Source organism: Pseudoliparis swirei, chromosome 6, assembly GCF_029220125.1.
Source record: "Pseudoliparis swirei isolate HS2019 ecotype Mariana Trench chromosome 6, NWPU_hadal_v1, whole genome shotgun sequence".
Classification (NCBI taxonomy): Eukaryota; Metazoa; Chordata; class Actinopteri; order Perciformes; family Liparidae; genus Pseudoliparis; species Pseudoliparis swirei.
Window position 1 is genome coordinate 4,757,344 of NC_079393.1, and position 23,740 is coordinate 4,781,083.

The 23,740-nt window shown below is 40.8% G+C and overlaps 3 protein-coding genes across 10 annotated transcripts in view; 1 reads left to right on the forward strand and 2 right to left on the reverse strand.

Moving 5' to 3' along the window:
* Window positions 1–1,179, reverse strand: part of LOC130194672 (uncharacterized) — an 8,428-nt gene extending 7,249 nt beyond the window's left edge. For both annotated transcript variants that reach the window (XM_056415707.1, XM_056415706.1), the window contains exons 1-3: window positions 941–1,179; window positions 410–534; window positions 239–305 (exon numbers count right to left, since the gene is read on the reverse strand). In XM_056415707.1, the coding sequence (XP_056271682.1) occupies window positions 239–305; window positions 410–534; window positions 941–1,096 (348 nt within the window). In that variant the 5' untranslated portion in view covers window positions 1,097–1,179. The remainder of the gene's footprint in view (window positions 1–238; window positions 306–409; window positions 535–940) is intronic.
* LOC130194671 (patatin-like phospholipase domain-containing protein 2) lies at window positions 503–7,712 on the forward strand. 2 transcript variants are annotated; one of them, XM_056415704.1, is made up of 10 exons: window positions 503–573; window positions 1,428–1,574; window positions 2,251–2,483; window positions 2,844–2,909; window positions 4,831–5,040; window positions 5,658–5,718; window positions 5,790–5,966; window positions 6,068–6,185; window positions 7,178–7,255; window positions 7,343–7,712. In XM_056415704.1, exons 2-10 carry the CDS (start codon window positions 1,439–1,441, stop codon window positions 7,695–7,697), a joined length of 1,434 nt encoding a protein of 477 aa, XP_056271679.1. In that variant the 5' UTR covers window positions 503–573; window positions 1,428–1,438; the 3' UTR covers window positions 7,698–7,712. The 2 variants fall into 2 exon arrangements, with proteins under 2 accessions (XP_056271679.1, XP_056271678.1); XM_056415703.1 differs by lacking the exon at window positions 503–573 and having other exon boundaries at window positions 1,207–1,574.
* Window positions 7,713–10,785: 3,073 nt separating this feature from the next.
* On the reverse strand, window positions 10,786–22,399 carry tdg.1 (thymine DNA glycosylase, tandem duplicate 1). Of its 6 annotated transcripts, none has more exons than XM_056417010.1 (12): window positions 22,297–22,399; window positions 21,606–21,677; window positions 19,972–20,138; window positions 18,625–18,971; window positions 18,459–18,528; window positions 17,828–17,963; window positions 17,600–17,682; window positions 17,419–17,513; window positions 15,803–15,974; window positions 14,581–14,745; window positions 12,303–12,332; window positions 10,786–11,609 (listed from the first exon to the last, which is right to left on the reverse strand). In XM_056417010.1, exons 2-12 carry the CDS (start codon window positions 21,659–21,661, stop codon window positions 11,479–11,481), a joined length of 1,452 nt encoding a protein of 483 aa, XP_056272985.1. In that variant the 5' UTR covers window positions 21,662–21,677; window positions 22,297–22,399; the 3' UTR covers window positions 10,786–11,478. The 6 variants fall into 6 exon arrangements, with proteins under 6 accessions (XP_056272985.1, XP_056272987.1, XP_056272991.1 ...); XM_056417012.1 differs by having other exon boundaries at window positions 21,606–21,794; window positions 22,297–22,393; XM_056417016.1 differs by lacking the exon at window positions 21,606–21,677.
* Between the last annotated feature and the right edge of the window lie 1,341 nt (window positions 22,400–23,740).

Here is a 23,740-nt window from a genome sequence, read left to right on the forward strand (position 1 = left end):
TGATTAGGGATCAGATATATATTGATGGGTTCAACAGGTCACCTAAAGAATAACCTCTGCTCTGTGATGAACATGCAGAGGGGCAACAAGCACATAGCGTTACAGTCAGACTGCTATAGATCAGCTGTAGTACCGGCAGTATAATCCATCAATGAAGGAGAGATATTTTAGAGTAACTTGAACTTTGACCTCCAGACTAAGTCATGCTTTGTTAAAATTAAGAACAATCAAACTTTACAATGTCAGGACGGATTAAAGTAACGTTGAAGGACTCCTTTAAGTCTGCAGGGCAAGCGCGATTCGTCCTGAAAAACAAAAACAACAAACAAAAAACGCCGTTATTTCATTTCTCAACAACTAAACTGCGGAGACGTGTGTTTGTGTTCGGTTAATATTCCGTCGTCCGGACCTCTCGGTCTCCAGCTGCACCCAGCCGTGGTTGGGATTGTCGGCGAAGCTTTTCCTGCTGAAGGGTTTCTTCTCCTCCTCTGGCTGCAGGAAGAAGGTCTTGGAGACGGCCATGACAGCGTTCACCTGTCCACGGCAACAAGACACGTCACTGCAACACTCACGGTACTCTGCTCCAGTCTTCACATGTTATAGGACGTTATACATCTACTCCACTTTATGTTATTTTATGTGTTGAGGGAACTCTCCACGACTTTTTTTATTATAGGCATGCATAATCAGAATCACTTATTTATTGTGACATAGAATAAAACAATCAAAATAAAAGTGGAATAAAAACAGACCAGCTGGAAAATGCATCACCACAAAGCTGAAAACATGGCTGTTAAACTACCCGACACTATTTATTAAAGGAGTTCAAATTAACACGCGCAGCAGTAAAACGCAACACACATTCATATTAATCCACACACATGATAATAATCCAACTTTGTTGATGCTCCATCTGGTTCCTTCAGTCAGGACTTCTCACCTCCTCCTGGGTGATCCCAGTGTTCTTCAGACACACGAATCCAACTCCAGTGAAAGTGGATTCCAGCTGTTTGCCCAGCGCGTGCATCTTCTGCTCGTCGCCCACCTCTTCCTCGCTCAGGCTGCACGCGCCAAAGTCCACCATCGGGATGCTCATTTTGGAAAAAAAGTTACAACTAAAATGTGAAGTTGAACAATATGTCTTGTTTCGTGTTTTCTGGACACGACACGCACACTACAGGCGAACTCCTTGCGCTGTCACGTGACTTGTTTTGAGCCAATAGCCAATGGTGCGCAATTACGCAACAGTTTGGTTATCTTGTCACCTTTGGAGGTGTACCTTGGGACGTGGTAGTTATGGGGCCAACGGTGAGCCGTTATCACTTTCGTTATGTAACACTGCAGCGAGTTGTTTGTTGTTTTGACCGGTTAGTTGGGATCTGAGGACATGGTTGATTTGGAGAAGGAATGGAGCTTCTCCTTTGCAGGATGCGGGTTCATGGGGATCTACTACGTCGGAGCCAGCAGCTGCATCCTGGAGAGGTTCCCTGGTTTCATTCAAGGCGCCTCGAAGATCTACGGAGCGTCTGCAGGCGCTTTGATGGCCGCTGTGCTCACAGTTGGAGTCCCCCTGGGTGAGGAGCTCTCATAACACACGTCATGCAGCATGTATCGTGCACCAAACAACATTGTAATGTAATAAACCCCCAATGTCAACACAGTCATTATAATGCTAAATTCTACATTTTCGTTTCTTGTTGTCCCTCTAATTAGTTTAAAATATTGATTTTTTAAAAAGTTGTATTTATCAGTCTCTTCCATGACTTCATCTTCATCACTTTGCTTGTACCAAAAAAAAAGCTAAAGTGACTCTGGGTCAGTGGTTAGCATTTCTCACTCACAATCAGGGAGTTGGTGGTTCAATCCCTCGTCGATGTGTCCTTGAGCAAGACACTTGACCCTGGATTGTCAGCTAAATTAAATATAATGTATAAATAACAAACGTGAATATAAAGAGTTGTCCTTTACCTCTGATGCTCTTATTTTAACATTTTTAGACAACATCTGGCATCAGTAGATGCTTTTAACAGTTCCTAAATATTTGATGCGAGTGACATATAAAGTTTTGGCAAGATGCAAAGACATTGAGACATATTTTCAATAAAAAGAGGAAAAGGTTGACGCAGAATCACGGTTTGAAACATCCTATGATGTCATGATTAATCACTTGTATTTTGAAAGTGCATCTGCAGGGTTTCTGTGCGTGAGCTTCTAAACGTGTGTACACGCTGGTGTGTTTCCTGTGTGCAGAGCTGTGCTGTGCCGATTTGATGACGATGGCCAAAGAGGGCCGGAGGCACAGACTGGGGCCCCTGCACCCGGCTTTCAACCTGATGCAGCTGGTGAAGGACTCGCTGCTGCGGAGCCTCCCGGAAGACGCCCACGTCCGGGCCTCCGGGAAGCTCCACGTGTCCCTCACCAGAGTCTCGGATGGGAAGAACGTCCTTGTGTCCGAGTTCGACAGCAGAGAGGAGCTCATCCAGGTAGATGTAACAATGTGGCATGAGGCCGATCCTTTAAAAAACATGTTTTTATGAAGTCTTTTGAGGTCAAAGAGATTAGATAGGATCTTTTGTGATGCAATCATCACAGATTGCTGGAGGACGTGTAGGAGGAGTAAGAGGGGGCCGTTCCCTCCTTGATCAGAGCTGGGGGAGGGATCGTCTTCAAAGTTACGATCATATCTGATGTCACTGATTTTCGATGTTGTCATTTACATTTTTTAAATAAGGCTGGAGCTGAACTTATTCCCCTTTTCAGGATGTGAACAATAGCCCTGACTCTATTGTTGCGTCTGCACAGGGAGGTTGAGTCCCTGTCAACAATCCACCTGTCGCCTGCAGGTGCTGGTGTGCAGCTGCTTCGTTCCTTTCTACTGCGGCGTGATCCCGCCGAGGTACCGCGGCGTGGTGAGTGGGCCGGCGCCGTGCGGGACAGGTTACAGGTTCTGTATCATTTCATGTGTTTGTTACTCGGTGGCCACCCGTCTCAGGGGAAACGACACTCTGCCAGTGCACAGTATGTATGTGTGTGTGTGTGTATACATATATATATCTATATATAGATATATATATATATATGTGTGTGTGTGTGTATATAAAGTGTATATATGTGTGTATAAATAGATATATATATGTGTGTGTGTATATAAGTATACAAGTGTGTCTATATATGTGTATATAAGTATACAAGTGTATATATGTGTGTGTATGTATATACTGTGTATATATATGTGTATATATATGTATGAGTGAGTATATATATACATACATATGTGTATATATACAGGACTGTCTCAGAAAATTAGAATATTGTGATAAAGTTCTTTATTTTCTGTAATGCAATTAAAAAAACAAAAATGTCATGCATTTTGGATTCATTACAAATCAACTGAAATATTGCAAGCCTTTTATTCTTTTAATATTGCTGATTATGGCTTACAGCTTAAGAAAACTCTAAAATCCTATCTCATAAAATTTTAATATTTCCTCAGACCAAGTAAAAAAAAAGATTTATAACAGCTGAGTGTTTGTCAAGGCTCAGGAAACCCTTGCAGGTGTTTCGAGTTAATTAGACAATTCAAGTGATTTGTTTAATACCCTACTAGTATACTTTTTCATGATATTCTAATATTTAGAGATAGGATATTTGAGTTTTCTTAAGCTGTAAGCCATAATCAGCAATAAATCAGAATAAAAGGCTTGCAATATTTCAGTTGATTTGTAATGAATCCAGAATGCATGACATTTTTGTTTTTTTAATTGCATTACAGAAAATAAAGAACTTCATCACAATATTCTAATTTTCTGAGACAGTCCTGTATATGTGTGTGTGTATAAAAGTATACAAGTGTGTATATATATATATGTGTATATAAGTATACAAGTGTATATATGTGCGTTTACATATGTGTGTGTGTGTATATATGTGTGTGTATATATGTGTATATACAGGACTGTCTCAGAAAATTAGAATATTGTGATGAAGTTCTTTATTTTCTGTAATGCAATTAAAAAAACAAAAATGTCATGCATTCTGGATTCATTACAAATCAACTGAAATATTGCAAGCCTTTTATTCTGATTTATTGCTGATTATGGCTTACAGCTTAAGAAAACTCAAATATCCTATCTCTAAATATTAGAATATCATGAAAAAGTATACTACTAGGGTATTAAACAAATCACTTGAATTGTCTAATTAACTCGAAACACCTGCAAGGGTTTCCTGAGCCTTGACAAACACTCAGCTGTTATAAATCTTCTTTTTAACTTGGTCTGAGGAAATATTAAAATTTTATGAGATAGGATTTTAGAGTTTTCTTAAGCTGTAAGCCATAATCAGCAATATTAAAAGAATAAAAGGCTTGCAATATTTCAGTTGATTTGTAATGAATCCAGAATGCATGACATTTTTGTTTTTTTAATTGCATTACAGAAAATAAAGAACTTTATCACAATATTCTAATTTTCTGAGACAGTCCTGTATGTGTGTGTATATGTCTTATGTCTCTATATCTGTATATATATACACATTTATGTGTATATATGTTTCTCAATACATATGGCAAATGAATAGATATTTAAATGAATAAAAAAACCTTCAATTTTAATTTTAGTGTAGTTAAATTTACTAGATTTTCACACATTGTAACGACTTTTAAAATCTATTTTGTATTAACATTTATAAAAATGTGTTTATATAACAACAATGACAATAAAAAAAACTCTTCTCTAATCTTATTGGATGCAGAGGATTATAATATACTTCATGTTGATGTAGTTATTGTCTGATCTGTTGATGACTGATGACTCGTTTCTGTTCCCTCAGCATTACGTGGACGGCGCCGTGAGCGACAACCTGCCCCGGTGTCACCGGAAGGACACGACGACCTTCTCCCCGTACGCCGGCGAGAGCGACCTCTGCCCCCGGGCCAGCGCCGGGAATTACCCCCAGGTGCGCTTCAGCAACGTCAGCATCCATGTGAACTCGGAGAACATGTCCAGGGTCACCAGCACCTTCTTCCCCCCGCCGCCGCAGGTGAGACCCGGACGAGGAGCGACCTCCACCTTTCTAGTTCGCTTTTGGTTTAGTTTGTCCATTCCGGGCTCCCGTAGAAACATGGCCGAACGGCTATGTGAATATAAACAGCTAATTACAAAGTACAAACATTCTTATTTTGAAGATGATTATATACGAATGCATTCTTCGACACACTGTACCTTTTTAATCTAATAATTAATACACTATTTAAGTTAAGCTGTTTAATTGGTCGTTTTCTGTGCACTTTGTAATCTTTTCCCCCTCGTTTTAGCCCCAGAAGTCACACATTGGCCTCAAGGGGCGTTACAATCTGTACAGAATTAGAAACCCTCTGTCCCCCAGCCCCGAAAACATCTTATAGTTTCCCAAAAATCAGATATTGTATCTATAAAAAATCTTAACAGGCTCAAACTCGGCTGAGAGACAACTGTTGCTCTTTCTGTCGACGTCTCCTTTCTGCCCTCTTCTGGTCAGATTGTGTTACTGCCACTTTAAATATCCACCAGCTCTCTAATCTATGTTTGAATACCGATGCACCACGTCTGTGCACTATTGTGTTGTCGATGAAGCACATCTAGATGCATCCTTTACCGAGTCCCTTTTGGGTTTGACAGGCGATGGCTGAGATCTGCCAGAGCGGCTACGCGGACGCTCTCCGCTTCCTTCAGGAGAACAGTAAGGACGCCGTGGAGCGAGGCTCCTCAGCTGCTTCTTGCGAGTGTCTCAATTCAAACGCCCATCCGCAGATATGATCAGCGGCGAGCGTCCTGCGAGGAGTTTGGAGACGGACGCAGCCGGACCTGCTTGTTGTGAGCAGCCGGCTGAAGACGAGGAGTCCAACGCGGGAGTGAAGACACACGAGGAAGAGCACCGGTGGCTGGATCCACAGCTCATAGAAAACCTCCCAGTGAATATCCAGAAGGGTAGATAGGGTGATGCAAACCAGAGGAACCGGTAGTTCACACTGAGCCGGAGGAGTCAACGTCGTTCTGTAACATCCGCCGTGTGTGTGTGTGTGTGTCAGCGCTGTGTGAGGCCTGCAGGGAGACGTGTGCTGCCGGCGGCCTGCTGACCCAGGTGACCTCTTACCTGAAGGTCCCATACACTCGGCCGCTGGAGTCCGCCTACTCTATGGCCAAAAGGTAAACGGATCTCAAAATACTCTTCATCTTGGTGCCTGTGATCCAAAAAGGCTCAAACATGCTACAGATGATTCGTAAAGACACTTTGATGGATGCTAATGGTCTTAAAGTTTATTTTACTGGGATAATGTGATTTCAGCTGTGATTGCAAATCAATTTTTTTTGTTTTTGATACTCGATAAGCTGCTCGATAGCATCTCTTGCTGCCTCTCTATTCCTTTTTTCTTCTATTTCTTTGTCTGTTTTTCACAATTATAACTTTTATTCTCGACTACAATTCATTTAATAACAATCTGCAGCTTTCGCTGAAGTCACACGTGAGTATTTTTATAGATTATTCCCCCCCTTGGACGAGGTAATAAGTAGTAACTAAAGAGGTACTTTTTTCATATACAGGACTGTCTCAGAAAATTAGAATATTGTGATGAAGTTCTTTATTTTCTGTAATGCAATTAAAAAAACAAAAATGTCATGCATTCTGGATTCATTACAAATCAACTGAAATATTGCAAGCCTTTTATTCTGATTTATTGCTGATTATGGTTTACAGCTTAAGAAAACTCAAATATCCTATCTCTAAATATTAGAATATCATGAAAAAGTATACTAGTAGGGTATTAAACAAATCACTTGAATTGTCTAATTAACTCGAAACACCTGCAAGGGTTTCCTGAGCCTTGACAAACACTCAGCTGTTATAAATCTTTTTTTTTTACTTGGTCTGAGGAAATATTAAAATTTTATGAGATAGGATTTTAGAGTTTTCTTAAGCTGTAAGCCATAATCAGCAATATTAAAAGAATAAAAGGCTTGCAATATTTCAGTTGATTTGTAATGAATCCAGAATGCATGACATTTTTGTTTTTTTAATTGCATTACAGAAAATAAAGAACTTTATCACAATATTCTAATTTTCTGAGACAGTCCTGTATATATACAAGGTGTTGTGCTAATCTAGACTCCTCGAGACTTTGTCTGATGCCTTTTTCTAGACTTTTCCTTCATGTGTCGAGTGACGTGGGCCGGCTCTACAGACGGGCCTGGAAGGACGAGGTGACGCACGGCGACGGGTAAGTGAAGTCGAGCGGTACCTCCTCTCTTCTAAGACGAATCCTCGTCTTCTCATTGTGTCTTAATTTCTTTTTTTCTTCTTCCAGTGAGTCGTCGTCGCTGCGCAGAAGCACCAGCCTCTCATTGGGCCTCGACCTTTTGACCCAGAGCACCGACGACCCGGACGGCCTCCCGCTGACCCCCGGAGCCGCTCCGCCCTCCTCCGGTCTCGCCTGGGATACGCACACTAAGCACTTTCCTCTGACTCCGCCCCTCACGCCCACTGCCAGCCCCGCCTCCGGGTTCGGCGACGCCCCCAAAAGCTGGGGTTTGGGCCGAGCCGTGGGATGGATCCGAAATGTCGCATCCGAGCCAACGTCGGACCTCGAGGGAGACACGAACTATTCGGCGAATATGAGTAACGTCGATGTGGAAGGAGGAGAACGCGAAGATGTCGAATAAATTAATTCAAAACCACTTTGTGTTTTGTGATGTCGCTGTTCTTAAAATAAGCTTCTATCTATATGTCCAAACCCGTCTTCCAGCTCTCTCTCTTTCTCTCTCTCGTTTTTTGTCATTTGGAAAAGCTGAAATATAATACATGTAATAATTATATTAACAGTAAATCACATGACCGTGTTGTCAGAGAACTCTCAGAGTTAGCGGGTTCTCATCAGCTCATGGGAGCTTTTGAGCATCTTATATATATATATATATAAATATATACACTACCGTTCAAAAGTTTGGGATCACTTAGAAATGACTTTATTTTTCAAAGAAAAGCACTATTTTTTCAATAAAGATAACATTAAATTAATCAGAAATACACTCTCTACATTGTTAATGTGGTAAATGACTATTCGAGGTGGAAATGTCTGGTTTCTAATGAAATATCTCCATAGGTGTATAGAGGCCCATTTCCATAAACTATCACTCCAGTGTTCTAATGGTACATTGTGTTTGATAATCACCTTAGAAGACTAATGTCTGATTAGAAAACCCGTGCAATTATGTTAGCACAGCTGAAAACAGTTATGCTGGTGATATAAGCGATACAACTGGCCTTCCTTTGAGCTTGAAGTTTGTAGAACAAAATTAATACTTCAAATATTAATCATTATTTCTAACCTTGTCAATGTCTTGACTATATTTTATATTCATTTGATAAATAAAAGTGATTTTTCATGGAAGACACGAAATTGTCTGGGTGATCCCAAACTTTTGAACGGTAGTGTATATATATATATATATATATATATATATTAATACATGTATATATTTATATACGTAGGGGACAAACGCTTTAAATAAATGTTGATGTTGCTCTCTGTCTGCTGTGTGAGCATTTGCTAACATTTAATAAGATCATATGTCAGTGCGCTCTGCCGCCCCCTATCGTCAACTAAATCTGCCCCAAACAGGGAAACAAGTCATTTCTTAATCGAGTTATTAATTAAGTTATTTATTAGCTTTTCATTGTGAGTTTACTCTATCAATTACTTTTATTTGGGTTATACAGTAATACAATCTGTTTTTCCCCGTTTATCTTTTTTGTCTATATATTTTTCTTATTTTGTTTGATTGTGCTCTTTTTTATTGCACCATCTTTTACTGTGTATTTTACTTTTAACTGTTATTGAAAAATTAGTTTGAATTGACTTCTATATGACTGTGATAAGTGCAATATATAAATACACTTTACTTACTTACTCGTGTTTTTAATGTCTGTATTCAACTAAATCTGCCTCAAACAGGTAAATAAGTCATTTCTAAATCTAGTTAATAATTAAGATATTTCTTAGCTATTCATTGTTCCGTCATCGGTGAGTTTACTGCACCGTCAATTACTTTTATTGAGGTTATACAATCTGTTTTTCCTCTATCTTTTTTGTCTTTCAATTTTTCTTATTTTGTTTTATTGTGTTTTTTTATTGCACCATCTTCTACTGTGTATTTTACTTTTAACTGTTTTCCCAATTTGTTTTAATTAACTTCTGTACTGCACTTTATGACACTTTGTGCAATATATAAATAAACTTTACTTACTTACTCTTGTTTTTAATGTCTATATTCAACTAAATTTGCCTCAAACTAGTAAATAAGTAATTTATTAATCTAGTTATTAATGAAGTTATTTCTCAGCTATTCATTGACTGTTCTCATAATAATCATATTTAAAAAACTAAGTAAACAATGTGTTTAAAAAAACCAAACATTCACAAAGTCATATGATATTTTTGTTTGTTTTCTTCTACTCCATTTACTTTATATTTTACTGTAAATGTTTTTTTATTTTCTTTCCGTAGTGCCATTCACAAAGGTCAGGGACGTCGTTATCTCAGAGCGTTGTTGTTTACGCTCGTACTGTAACGTAGTGACACACACACACACACACGGGAGGCCCAGCGAGGGGAGCACCTGTCAGTCAATGTACTCATGTGAATCTATGTGGGACTCTAGAGCGACAGCATATTATCGATGTTGACGTCGACCTCCGACCTCCGGGAGACGTGGAGCTGCGAAGGCAAAGACCCCGACAGGTGTGTGCACTTGGAAAGGTGAACGTGACATGAATCATTTCAATCTCAAGTTATTAGTTTGGAGATGACACACACACACACGAGAGAGAGAGAGAGAGAGAGAGAGAGAGAGAGAGAGAGAGAGAGAGACAGAGACAGAGACAGAGAGAGAGAGAGAGAGAGACAGAGAGACTCATTCTGGTCTTCCGTCTTCAGCTCTGACCTCAAAGTCCAGACAGGAAGTGACGAAGATATCATAACGTTGACCTCGACAGGCGCCCCAAATTCCAACCGAACCCTTCATTGGGGGGACAACAACAACAACAACTTGGACCTCTTCTCCCTCACACCTGTCTGCTTCAATACACCTGCATGTGGGAGGGAGGCTTTAAACCGCAGAAGTAAACATATGTCAATGTAGACCCTTTTAGTGTGTGTGTGTGTGTGTGTGTGTGTGTGTGTGTGTGTGATGTTGACTTGAATTTTCTCAATGAACATACAACAAAATTAAGTAATCTACCAGAATCAAAGTAAACGAGCGTCCCTCGTTGTCGAGTGGATTTGAGTTGGCAAGAAAAAGAAAAGTTTTGTTTCCAGCTGAATTATTTACTGATATTTGTTTTCATATAATTTGCTTTAAAGTAAATGTAAAACCTCTCGGCTGAGAACATGCAGCGAGTCACATGACCTCGCTGTCGTTCACCATGTTGTTGTTACAGAAACATTTGTCAGAGGGTGATGTGAGTTGAAGGGATCATATAAAAACCCTTGAAGGAATAATATATTTCATATAAAGATTTGAATGTTTTTTTCACTTTATTTGTTGTTGTTTACTTCATCTATCTGGCATAGCAGGGCAGTGAATGTTCAAACCATGTTTCATAATATTGTGCACAACATTTGTTGCACAATATTATGTAACTCGTCTTTTACATGGTTGTTTTTCCCCCTTCAAAATAAAACGCCTCAGTTATCATCGCCACACGTTCTCAACGAAATGACTGCAAGGTAGTCCAATAATATAGAAAAGGCATCATCAAGACATTTTAATGGACACGTTTCATAAAATTCCTCGTGAATGACAATTTCATAAAACATACAAAATGTAAAATTCTAAAATTCCTAAAAAAAGAAAAGAAAAAGGAAAGACGCTAAAAAGATTAAAATGTAACCTGATGTTGAAAAAAGGTTCGCCAGGAGTATTCCCCCTCAGTGGAGAATCTCCCAGCATGCACGGCGAGTTCCTCCAGTGACCGCGGTCACGTCGTAGCACCGTGAGCGTGAAGCACCGCCGCTCGCCGAGTTCACGCGGAGGACGCTAAAAAAAGGCTCACGCCGATCAATCAAACTTATCAAATAATCATCTGTTGTTTGATCTGCTGTCCGACAGACAGCAGCCTGAATGTTTACACTTCTTCTGCATCGGAGTGCAGTACCAAAAAAAAAAAAAAACGTTTTAAATACATGCATGACCTTCTTCGAAGACAGTCGAGCATCATTGTCAAGTCCCTGATTTCACATATATATAAAAAAAAGAAGAAAAAAAAGAAAGAAAAAAGACTCCCGTGAAGATGATCATACCTTTAGTACACGACCACAAATAAAAACAAATGTAAAAATATGCTGAGAATAATCGGCAAAAAAAAAAAAGAAGAAGTCCCATCTACGTGTATATTCCATCCGGACACCAAGAAAAAAAACGAAAAACCGAACCGGAAGTCTTTTCACTGTGCGCCGCCGTCCTTTGGGGCGCCGCTGATGTCGGGGATCTGATCGGCGAACGACTGAGTCATCCACTGTCCGTCCGGCAGCTGTCCGTCGGGGAGCTGTGACGTGGTCGCCTCCTGCGCTCCGTCTGGAGGAGACAAGGCGACACTCAGGACCGAAGCTCGGAGACGCACCGCCACGGCCACGCGGGTAGATTACGCAACGCGTGACACGGGGTTCAGACCGAGCCGACCAATGGGGGTCCAGGACTTTAAACCACATTCACATGACCAACCGTTTTGGGAAATCTCGGTATGTACATGAAAAAGTGAGAAAATGTTGTATTTAGACTATCAATGAGAATTCCAAAGCATACAGTATTAAACTTAAATGACACAAATGAATGAGAGACAATAGTTTGATTAAAATAAAAATAAAATTATATAAGACTGAGGTGCATATAATAATTGCGCTGCGAGTATGAAAGAGCGTATGCCGGCTTATATTATGAGCGTCTTTCTTTTAAAAACATATTAATTATTTCTAACTCAGCCTAAATGAACATGTGGATATAGCAAAATGTTCATGACTTTTCAGATTACATTTTTTTAAGTGGCCTGGAAATAACCATTTTAATATTCCATGACTTCTCCAGGTTTTCCATAACCGTAGGAACTCTGTAACAACAACTCCAGACCTCTTACACGGCTAAAAAAAAAATTAAAATCTCGTTCCTGATTAACAAATCTAAAATATACATGACATCTGCTTCCTGCAGAAAGCCGGCTGTAATCCGGTTTACTGAAACACACACTCGACCATTTGTATATTAATTACTCACCCGGTGTTACTTTTAATTCCTTGCATGCCTCTACGGTGAAAAACAAAACAAGAGTAATTAAAGCTGCAAGCAGCGTCGAACGGGTCCTCGCTCACCCACGCCGGTCGGGGGAGCCGGCGGGACGCCGGCCCGCTCGGCCGAGGGCGCGCCGGTCGGACTCGACTCGGGCCGCGACTTATAACGAGCACGACAAGTTTGGGGCAGATTCGACAAAGTCCAGTTTCGCCACTAGGTGGCGCTTTAACTACATGAACATATTCATGTGTCACGTGTCCCTACATGAAGTAAAAATAAATAAACAAAAACTCACGAAATCCGTGATTTAAAAGCCTCGTCCAGCTGTTTACTGACGTTAGTTATGTTAGAGTAGAGAGAGGAGAGAGAGGAGAGAGAGAGAGAGAAAGAGAGAAAAAAAGAGAGAAAGGGTTCTTATTCCATTCTAAATAACGGGCTAGTCTAGGATTTGCGTGGCCAGACTGAAAAAAAAATCATAATGCCTCTCTGGTATTGTTCAGAGGGCCGGGCCAAATGTGGAGGCGGGCCTTAGTTTGAGGACCACTGCTCTTGGCTGTCTATCAATATAGCTCATTTTGAAAATGACGTAAGAGGGCAATACGGATCCGTATCAGACCAGCGAGGAGGGCAGTAGAGAGAGGGAGAGAGAGGAGAGAGAGAGAGAGAGAGAGAGAGAGAGAGAGAGAGAGAGAGAGAGAGAGAAAGAGAGAGAGAGGAGAGAGAAAAAGAGAGAGAGAGAGAGTTCTTATTCCATTCTAAATAACGGGCTAGTCAAACAAATTTGGGGCGGACTGAAGGAAGTCCAGTTGAGCCACTAGGTGGCGCTTTAACTACGTGAACATATTCATGCGTCGTGTGTCCCTACGTGAAGTAGAGATCACGTCATGTAAATTCAATGTAAAAAAAAAAAGTGATGAAAAAAAACTGCCTTGTCTTGGAATCGAACACACATCTCCAGGTGTCCAGACCAACACTTAACATGGTGAGCTATGAGCCAGCTGGTTTACAGGCAGCCGTAGGAGCTCACTTTATTTTGGGGAGAAAAATGTGGTTATTTTACTTCTCAATAGGTGATCAATAGGTGTTCCACATGATTTTTTGGGAAAGTATTGGATGAGATTAAGCAATAGTTTTTAACATAAAGAAATCACAGAAAGTAAAAAATTATTGGCAGTAAAAAAACGTAAATCTTTTACCGACAAAAAGTCCGTTTCTTTTCACAGTGTTCATTATTCAAGTCTTGAGATTCTATAAAACTGATTTTTAGCCGATTCTGTTGGCGTTTTGTGGGAGAAATAATCGATGGGGAAAAAGTGGAAAAGGGCCAAATCAAGCGAAAAACGCAAAAAAACGCCAAAAACGGCCAACTTTGGTGAATTATTGTAGCGCCCCCTACGGTTCAAATTGCACGAAATTTGCTGTGAATGTTTCAGGCTCCCTTCTGCACATATCCTGACAGTCTGTTATTTTTTTCTCCCAATAGTGTCGAAGTTATGAGCATTACAAAACAGGACACGCCCCTAAAATGTTCGTTCGGCCAATAATATATTTGAAAAAAGATGATAGATCTTAGATGATATAGCTTCCATGATCATTATCTCCAATAGGTTTGGTATGAATTGGACACCGTCTGTCGGAGCAAACGCCTCTGATGTGTTTTTCACCAAAAAAAATATGGCGGAAAATTTAAGTAGGCGGAGCTTAGGGTCCTGAGAGGCTTTTTTGTAGAGCAGGTCCAAGTGGACTTGGGAAAAATCAAAGCTAGTCATTTGACCATACTGGGTGAGGGGCGTCGCCGGTCAAAATTCCAGGTGGCGCTAGAGAGCAATTTTTGAAAGCCGAATTTCGAGGTCAGTGTCCATCGTCTAGTTTCACCAATCCTGACAAGCTTGCCAAATTTGGTGCGTTTTGGGATATGATGCGTACCCCCAATATGCGGTCAAAGAGTAAAAATAAAAAGCGGAATAAGAATAATAAGAATTCTAACAATTTCAATAGGTTCCTCTCGGTCAGACTTCGTCTGTCGCTCGGACCCTAATAATAATAATACCCCTAACAATTTCAATAGGTTCCTCTCGGTCAGACTTCGTCTGTCGCTCGGACCCTAATTAATAAACAAATGGTAATATGGTGGCTGAAGTATTTCTTTCAGGAGGATTTTTCAGCGAACATAAAATATGTATCTGGACTAACGTCACGCTGAAGAACTCGAGCATGTGCGGAGGGATCGAACACAAGGTGTGTCGAGTGTGGATCCACTCGCCTGCGTTACCCGTGTTTTCCGGCGTGGAGAAGGTGCAGTGGCCGTTGGTCTGCGCAGAGGGAGGCTCCTCCCCCTCCGGTCCTCTCTCCGCGTACACTCCGCCGAAAGCGTCTTCGTAACCGGGATCGTACTGCTCCTCCTTTATCGCCTTGTTCTTGACATCCTCTGTTCACGGGGAGGAAAAAGAAGAGAAGAGTAAATACTGACAGATGTTGACCAATAGATTTCCGGGACTTTAAACCAAATTTACACGCGCAAACATTTGGTGAAAACTTGCGTGTACAATGAAAAAATGAGAAGATGTAGTTTTTAAACTTAAGGTGCGTTCACACCAAAAGAGAAACTATTTTTTCGCGCGACCGAATCCCATGAAAAGTCAACGTACAGACGCGTGTGGCTGCGATAGACGCGATATTTTCCCGGGCGGGGCGTTTGGGGCGACGCGTTTAAAGCGGCTCGTTTTTCGCCCCGAGTTGAAATATTTCCACTTTGAGGCGGTCATCTCGCAACTCGGGCCAATCGGCTCTTGAGTTCCGCTCTCGTAGCTGGAAGCGGAAGTCTTTCAGACGTAACAGTAACTTTATCGGTGAAAGTGACCGAGCTGAGTGAGCCTACGGGTGACGTCATCAACCCAAACACGAGGGCGTGAGTGTGTGGGACGTCCACGACAAGTATAAAGCAGAACTAGTGGTTAGTTATTCTGGTGGATGAAGGAGATGATAACGGTCTTTACGGAGACGAGACACGGAGATAAGCCCCGCCCGTCGCGGAGCGTCTCGACGCTTATGGCCTGAACACGGCGAATGGTCGAGCGAGTAAACTCACGCGTTTTGGGCGACGCAAAAAATCTCATCGCTTTTGGTGTGAACGCACCTTAACGATGAGAAGTCCAAAACATACAGTATGAACAGAAATGTCCATGACTTTTCCAAAACCTTTGGAATTTTTTTTCTTCCAAGGACTTTTCCAGGCCTGGAAATAACAATTCAAAAAAAAATCCGGGACTTTTCCACATTTTCCGTGATCGTACGAGCCAAACCCGATCTGAACTGGATCCTGGTTGCCGTGACGACGCCGCTCGTGTCCATTCGTTCTCCACAGAACGACTCTTTCTTCTAAATGACGATTAGCCGCAGTTTGTTTTCACGGCGCTTCTCTTCTCGGTTAAACGCGAGTCGAGACCCCTTCAGGCGACGCCCACGTCCGTTCCCCCCACGCTCACCTTTAGCCAACGTCAGGTCGAAGGAGTATTTGATCTCCTCGATCTCGGCGGGTTTCTGGACGCCCTTCAGCTGATCCCTGAGCTCCCTCAGCTTGATGTAGAAGTGGACTTTGTCCTGAGCTCGGGGGAACTGAGCGCAGCGGGCGCTGGACGACGGCATCAGGTACAGAGCCTGAGGAGAGAGGAGGCGCCCGGAGGGTCAACGCTTCACAACGGCATCGCCAGTACACGTGAAGGGGGAAGGGCTTAGAGACCGCATTGTGTAAACTGACCTCCACAAACTAAAAGCTCCCGATGTCCTGAAATTAACCGTTTTTAGAACTTTTTCAATGCAGATACTAAGTTACTGTCGTGGAGTACTGATCTGATAAAAACATGAACCATTAGTGGAACGGATCCCGGATTTTAAAAAAATAGATTAATATAGTTGGAGGTACACTACCGTTCAAAAGTTTGGGGTCACTTAGAAATGTCTTTATTTTTCAAAGAAAAGCACAGTTTTTTCAATTAAGATAACATTAATCAGAAATACACTCTATACATTGTTAATGTGGTAAATGACTATTCTAGGTGGAAACGTCTGGTTTCTAATGAAATATCTCCATAGGTGTATAGAGGTCCATTTCCATCAACTATCACTCCAGTGTTCTAATGGTACATTGTGTTTGCTAATCACCTTAGAAGACTAATGTCTGATTAGAAAACCTGTGCAATTATGTTAGCACAGCTGAAAACAGTTATGCTGGTGATATAAGCTATACAACTGGCCTTCCTTTGAGCTTGAAGTACAAAATTAATACTTCAAATATTAATCATTATTTCTAACCTTGTCAATGTCTTGACTATATTTTCTATTCAATTTTCAATTCATTTGATAAATAAAAGTGAGTTTTCATGGAAGACACGAAATTGTCTGGATGACCCCAAACTTTTGAACGGTAGTGTAGGTTCATCAGGTTGTAGATGTTTTCTTTGACTGAGGTATGTGCTCCTGTGTGAACTGGGTTATGATGACGAGTCTTAGTTTTGGTTTTATTCATGCTGTGATCGAAAAGAATTATCTTTTTTTAAAGTATATCGTCTGCCACTGTTCTATGTTGTATTGTCTGAAACTTTGTGTCATGTTCTCCTGCTGCTGTCTGAGCCAGGACTCTCTTGTAAAGGAGATTTGTAATCTCAATGAGGCTTTTCCTGGTTAAATAAATGTACAATTTTAATTAAATCCCCATTTATGAATTAGCGTGAAAGTTACTGCTGCTGAAATTACTTTTATTTTCTTTCTTTGGGTGAAAACATTAATCAAATCTAGTAAACTATCGCCACCGTGGGAGATTTAGCCTCATACGGGTCCATTAACCTATTTATTTAACTTGTATGAATGTGCAGCGGTCGGTGAGATCTGTAGCATCAAGTTCGCTTTCAAACGTAAATCAATTGTGCGCTTCCTTTTAACTTTTCAAAATAAAAGTCAGATTTATCTTTGAACCTCTAAATTATTCAAACGATAACATATCAAAAGGCAAACACCAAAATCAATACAATAAACCTTCCATGTGGTTATTTACAGTAGAGAATACATTTTTTGAGAGGTTGAGTTTCGGTCGTCGGGCACTCACCACGTCGCAGTCGGGGAGCGTGTGCGGCTGCAGCCCAAAGTCAAGTTTCTTTGGTTTCTTACCAAACATTTCTCTGCAGAACATTTCATAGATGCCTTTGGTGGAGAGAACAGAAAAATATGACTTCAGTTAACGTGAAAGAATAATGTCATTGCAACTGTTATAGTAGAAGAGCGCTTACATTTCCCATTAAAAACTGCAATAAGAGGCTTGAATTTCCTCAACTTCTCTTCCAGAATTTTCCCTCCCTCCCGTAACTCTTTACTGTTGAGATGAGAACAAAAAGACAAATGGTTACACACAACATTTAAATCTAATTTACTTTAAGCACAAACAGAAACATATCAGTCCCGTTTACTCATCAAACTTCCGCGATGCCCTAAATATACATTTCAGTCTTTAGACTCACGTTGAGAGGTCTTTGCTCCCCGGCGTCGCCCTGGAAACCATGTTGGTGAAGCCCATTTTGTACTTGATGGGCAGGGTGGTGTCGTGCATGTGGTTGAGTTGCTCCTTCGTGAAGCCGGACAGGAAGAGGCACTTCCCTGAAATGGAAAAGTCATTCGTCTCTCTGGTGGATTTTAATAAGTTAATGGTGTCACAGTCTCAGCATGGAGCTTCATCTTCATTTAACCTCCTGTTACCTTCACAGTCACTAACATATTTTAACCCTCGGGGTCAATGTGACCCCAGCAATTAAAACCTCCAGAAAATTATTAGAATTAATATTGTTTCCCAAGTTTAAGTGTGAGGTACTTTATGTTTGTTTGTTGACTACCTAAATAGCCCTTTAAATATATAAAAAAGTTGATATTTCTTATACGTTTGACACAGTGAAAAACAGCCTGGGGTCAAATTGACCCCAAAGAACACCGACATTAAACATTGAATGGGGTCAAATTGACCCGAAAGGTAACAGGAGGGTTAAAACATAGGGTAAAAAATATATATATTATTTTTCATTTTAATCTGTATAACCTTCACAAACCAAGACTTTTCATTTAAAAAGCTAAAAAAATCATCCTCATCAGATAACTTACAGAAATGATTTCCACCACCTGGAAACCACCGTCCGATCCAAGCCGCCATCAGTCCCGGGTTGATACCAATCTGGAGAAGAAAAAAATAAAGGGCGTGTTTTTTTCTCATCTTTAAAAGTTTACAACCCCCAAAACCATTCCTGGTAGAACAGAGCGCGGCTCTTACAATAACATAGTCCAGGTTGTAATCCAGCAGGTCCGGTAGAGTCTTCGTCATGACTTCCTCCTCCGACATTCCCTTGAAGCGGTTGATTTTCCTCTTCACCTTCTTGAAGCTCTCGTCGATCTTCTCTTGCTTGCCATCCGCCGGCGCCTCGGCGCCCTTCTTGGGTTTGGGCCCGGGTTTGGCTTTAGGTGCATTCGGGTCCTTCGCTGGCTTCGGTGCCTTGGGGACTTTAGGTGGTTTGGGTTCCTTGGGGGCTTTCGGCGGCTTCGGCACCTTGGGGACTTTCGGGGGCTTGGGTGGCTTCGGTTCCTTGGGTTGAGCTGCTCGACCTCTTTTTTTGGGTGGGGCTAAAAGAAAAAAGATCAGAGAGGTGATGTCAAAAGGACGAACAGCCTGAATAATCTTGACCGCCATCTCTACCTAACCTCCCGAAACATTGAAACCTGCACGCTAACCACAATACCAGTCAAAGCTATTTCAGAAAGCCAAATATATTTGACAAAGATGACACTAACTTACACACATCTTTACTCCAGGAGCATCACAACTGGTAGCAGGCATGCTAACGTCACGCAGTATTACAACATGTCCTGATTGTGCAGCCATGACGAGTCAACACCAGGGTTCTTACACATTTTGACCAATGGATTTCCATGACTTTTCCATGACTTTAACCCTCCTGTTGCCGTAGGGTCAATTTGACCCCATTCAATGTTTAACCCTCCTGTTACCTTTATATTTACTGACATATTTTACCCTTGGGGTCAATTTGACCCCAGCAATTAAAGCCTCCAAAAAATTATTAGAATTAATATTGTTTCCCAAGTTTAAGTGTGAGGTACTTTGTTTGTTTGTTGACGACCTAAATAGCCCTTTAACTATATAAAAAAGTTGATATTTCTTATGTTTGACAGTGAAAAACAGCCTGGGGTCAAATTGACCCTAAAGGTAACAGGAGGGTTAAACCAGATTTCCATGAAAAAACTGAAATCTCGGTATAAACATGAACAATTTAGAAAATGTAGTGTATTGATTGCGTACGCCGGCTTATATTCTGAGCGTCTTTCTTTAAAAAAACATATGAATTATTCCAAACTCGGCCTAAATGAACACGTGATTATAACACATTTCCATGACTTTTCCAAAACTTTGATGATTTAACTTTTTTCCATGACTTTTCCAGGCCTGGAAATGACCATCTTAAAATTCCATGACTTTTCCAGGTTTTCCATGACCGTACGAACCCTGCAACACACTGTATGCTAAATTAAGAAACCTGGGATCTGACCCAGGACCAGCTGACAAATAGATATAAACAGTGAGGGAGTTCAAAGGGGGTCACGCTACGTTTGGCCAGGTCGGCAGGTTCCTGCTGGTCCGTCATGGGTTCTGGGTAAGCCATGTGTGCCATGGCCGCCTCTCCCGTCGGCCCCTCTGGGTAGTGAGACTGGTGGTTGTGGTTGAAGCCTGAATATTGGGCCTGGAGAGCTTGAAACTGCTGTGCAGACTGAACCCTGTGAGGAAGAAACATTTTTAAACAAACAAGCGGGATTTATTAATACAACCAGTGGAAGTGCAGCGGGTGCTGCAGGGTTGGACCAGTGTGTTGCGTAACCACACAATGGCAGCACTCCGGGCTTTCTTTCTCCAGTCGATAGTGTTACGAGGTGATGATGCATAATTGTGTTTGATAAATTCTTTAACTTTATTCATTTATTTATACATCATACTATGAACTTTTGCCCAGTCGCTGAACAATATTTTGTATTTTTCTGAACAAAACGACATCTTAAACTGATAATTTATTTCTGTAATGCAATTAGAGAGAAACCACAAGTCCCTCCTCCAGCTGCTGTCAGGCTGCACATCAAACTGCAGCAGATCGCTGGAGATCCGGGCAAACTCTGCACTTTACTCGGCACTTTACTTAATTTTCCCCCTGTATATTTAGTATTAGTATTTAGTTTTGTGTTTATTTATTTTCATTGATGCTCTGATGTGCAGCGCTGATATGATTTTTGAAATTTCCCCACTGTGGGACGAATAATGGAATATCATATCATATTACAATAAAATGCGTTCTTCTCTATATTAACGTATTTTCACCGTACTCCTCCTACATATGTTGTTACGCCACAAAACTAATTATTTGTGTCGGAGAACCTACTCAATAATCTGGATTCTGATTTTGATGCAGCCTCCTGGTCCGACAAGAGTCACGTGATTATATTCTTTTATGTTAACTTAATTATTCGGTTAAACTTGTTTACCAGGTTATTAGATGAAGCTTGTATTGGGTTCATTTATTCAGTTGGAGGCAATGTAGAGCGATATTTGTAGAACCTCATCGTCCTCCATCAAACTACAACCTTAAAAAAGACCATCAAGTTGAATCAAAACTGGTTTAAAACAGTTTTTTTTTTTAACTGACCCTTAATGAAGGTGAAATGGATTTCATGTATGTTGAATAAGTTTGCATTAGTTTTAGTATGATGGACCGAATGAGCTGGAGTATACATCAGCTCTGAAATGTGAGCGTGTCTTTGATTTAAAAAATAAAAAAAGGACAACAAACTGACAGAGTTGTGTGTGTGCTACTTATTTTCACACCGGATGGAAAACCCACTGAAGTAAAGTTCACAGTCAACAACGGCGAGTGAAACAAAGGTCGCTGTAGCAACACGTTACATCACGGTAAGCGAAAAAAGATGAAACAAAGAGAGCCTTCCTTTTGTTTCCCCCCCGATTAATTAAAACAAAGCAAAAATGTCATCGAGCTACAACAAAACAATATCCACACAGCACTGGAAATCACGTGGGACGACCCAAACAACAATGGTAGAACAACAACAAAAACAAAAGGGGCACACATGCTTTAATTTCATTTTCATCACACTTTGCCATTCAGAGATTATATTTGCAGTTCTATTGATATATTTTGTTTGTTGTTGGCCAACATTTTGGTGAGGAGGAAGACTCACCACTGTTGAAGATACTCCGGGGACACAACAGGGAATCCATTCAGCTTGTCTTCCATCTTTTGGGTGGTTGGACTTTATCAAATAAATCGATATGCAAATTGAGGGAAACACAGCTCGGTGATGCACACGTGGTTTAAAAGAGGATTTAAAGAGTCTTGGCAGTGTATGAATCTGAACGCATGTGCAGGACTGTGGAGTCAACAAAAGAGATAAACAACACCAACACAAGGGGGGGTGGAGATGGCGATAACACAATAAAACGAAGGTAAAGCAACCATAAAATAGGTCCCCACTTCGGTCAAAGTATGATAACAAATAATAGTAATATTCACAGCGACACTTCTAACGTTACACCTGCAGCTTCCTCCACGGTTATGCTAACTCACTAAGCTAAACCCCGAATGGAAACCACTCTGGTTTATCTCCATTAAAAAAAATTTAAACCCTTTTAGAAAGACTTCCCACTGCTAGAAAGTACATATGCGGGTCTGTTGGCATCTCGTTGAAGTCACAGACGTTTCGTATTCCGGGATATAATATTCGTTTTATTGTTTAAAGGGGGGATTCGAGCAGCAGCTAACGTTAGCTCGACAGCCAGCCGTTGCGCTAGCTTAGCACGGATGAATGGTTTCGGGTAGACTGAAGGAAATCGCGCACACTTTACCGGCGTTTTAAAATAACGTACACGTACCTGTTGCGGGCGAGGGTCTGAATGAGCGTCTTCTGTGCGTGTAGATGTTATTTTTCCATCTATCCCGCTCTTCACTTTACAACATATGCGGTGTAACAGAAGCAACAAAGACGTGACAGCCCTGCCGGTCAACTTTGACACCGGACGAGCCCAAGTCTGAGACATAGGGGTGCGTTATGAACTATATATTAAATAATAAACGAGAACACAACTTAAAGAGGCTTATTTTATATTACTCACTCTTATATTAATTCATTAAATAATAATGTTTGAATATGGTGTGTTCTACTGTGAACTGGAGAGTAATATTACAAACGAACAAACCGATACCCCCTATTGTATATTTGGTATGCGCTGCTCGACTTTTAAAGTCTGTTCGCCGAGCTTCCTATTGGCTGATCGGCTGTGATGTTTAAAGGGTTTGTTTGCAGCTTGGTGCAGGGATGACGGTTTGTTTGTTTGTTGTGTTATATCTAATTATATTGTATTTAATCCTCGAAGTTTGCGTTGCGCTAGTCCACTCTACAAAATGCACATTGTATTTTTTACATTGTATTTTAGTTAATTGCAAGGAAACAAAAGCTACGTGGAAAACACAAGTTTATAACACTGGAACGTTTTATTCTGCAAAATCATCCTCAACATTTTTCTTCCATTAGCATCGGTAAAAACAACACAAAAAATACAAATGTTTACTAAAACTATAACACACAGATCCATATATGTAGATATCTACCTGCGTGTACAAATGAATAACTCTCACTAATTAATGTATATTAAGTATAGGGCTGATTATTTAGTATTTATTAGCAGGAGTATTTCAATTAAATTAATTGAATCACTAATGAGGATTATATCTTAAGAAATCAGTCCATGGGAGAAACAAATGTTAGCTCAGCAAAGTGTGTGTGTGTGTGTGTGTGTGTGAGTGAGAGATGTTGAGACATGTAACGTATTACTGCAATACTTAAACATGGTCATCAATGAACATTTTAATGGCAGGTGACAGTGTTTTCCTCAGTCTTTTGAAAGAAGCTGTCAGGGTCCTTGAGCTGAAGAGTCAGCGTTCAATAAACCGGCTTTCAGGTGGTAGAAAAGACACTTGATGGCTTTGTTTTAATCCTCTGTGAGTTTATCCAGCCCACGTTGTAAATTGAGGGTCCCTCAGCATCATTAGAGGCCTGGAGGTCATGCAAACAGTAAAAAAGAAAAACTGAAATATCACATGGTCATAAGTATGCAGACCCTTTGCTCAGTGTTGAGTAGAAGCACCCTGTTGAGCTCGTACAGCCAGGAGTCTTCTTGGGAATGATGCAACAAGGCCGCTATGCAAACCCTGGATATGATCAGTCTGAATTGATAAGCACATATAAACAAATACTAAAATCTAAATACTCCTCTCATCATGGAGCATTAAAAATAAGACTTTCCACTGTGTGAACTG

Coding starts and splice junctions, on each gene's coding strand:
- tdg.1 (XM_056417010.1), bottom strand. CDS start 21,661: ATGGAAGACAAGCTGAATGGATTCCCTGTTGTGTCCCCGGAGTATCTT. Junction 14,746..15,802: donor CGACCTGACGTTGGCTAAAG/GTGAGCGTGGGG, acceptor CCCCGTGAACAG/AGGATGTCAAGAACAAGGCG. Junction 11,610..12,302: donor GGAATTAAAAGTAACACCGG/GTGAGTAATTAA, acceptor TGTCTCCTCCAG/ACGGAGCGCAGGAGGCGACC.
- LOC130194671 (XM_056415703.1), top strand. CDS start 1,388: ATGGTTGATTTGGAGAAGGAATGGAGCTTCTCCTTTGCAGGATGCGGG. Junction 2,910..4,830: donor CGCCGAGGTACCGCGGCGTG/GTGAGTGGGCCG, acceptor CTGTTCCCTCAG/CATTACGTGGACGGCGCCGT. Junction 6,186..7,177: donor GCCTACTCTATGGCCAAAAG/GTAAACGGATCT, acceptor GCCTTTTTCTAG/ACTTTTCCTTCATGTGTCGA.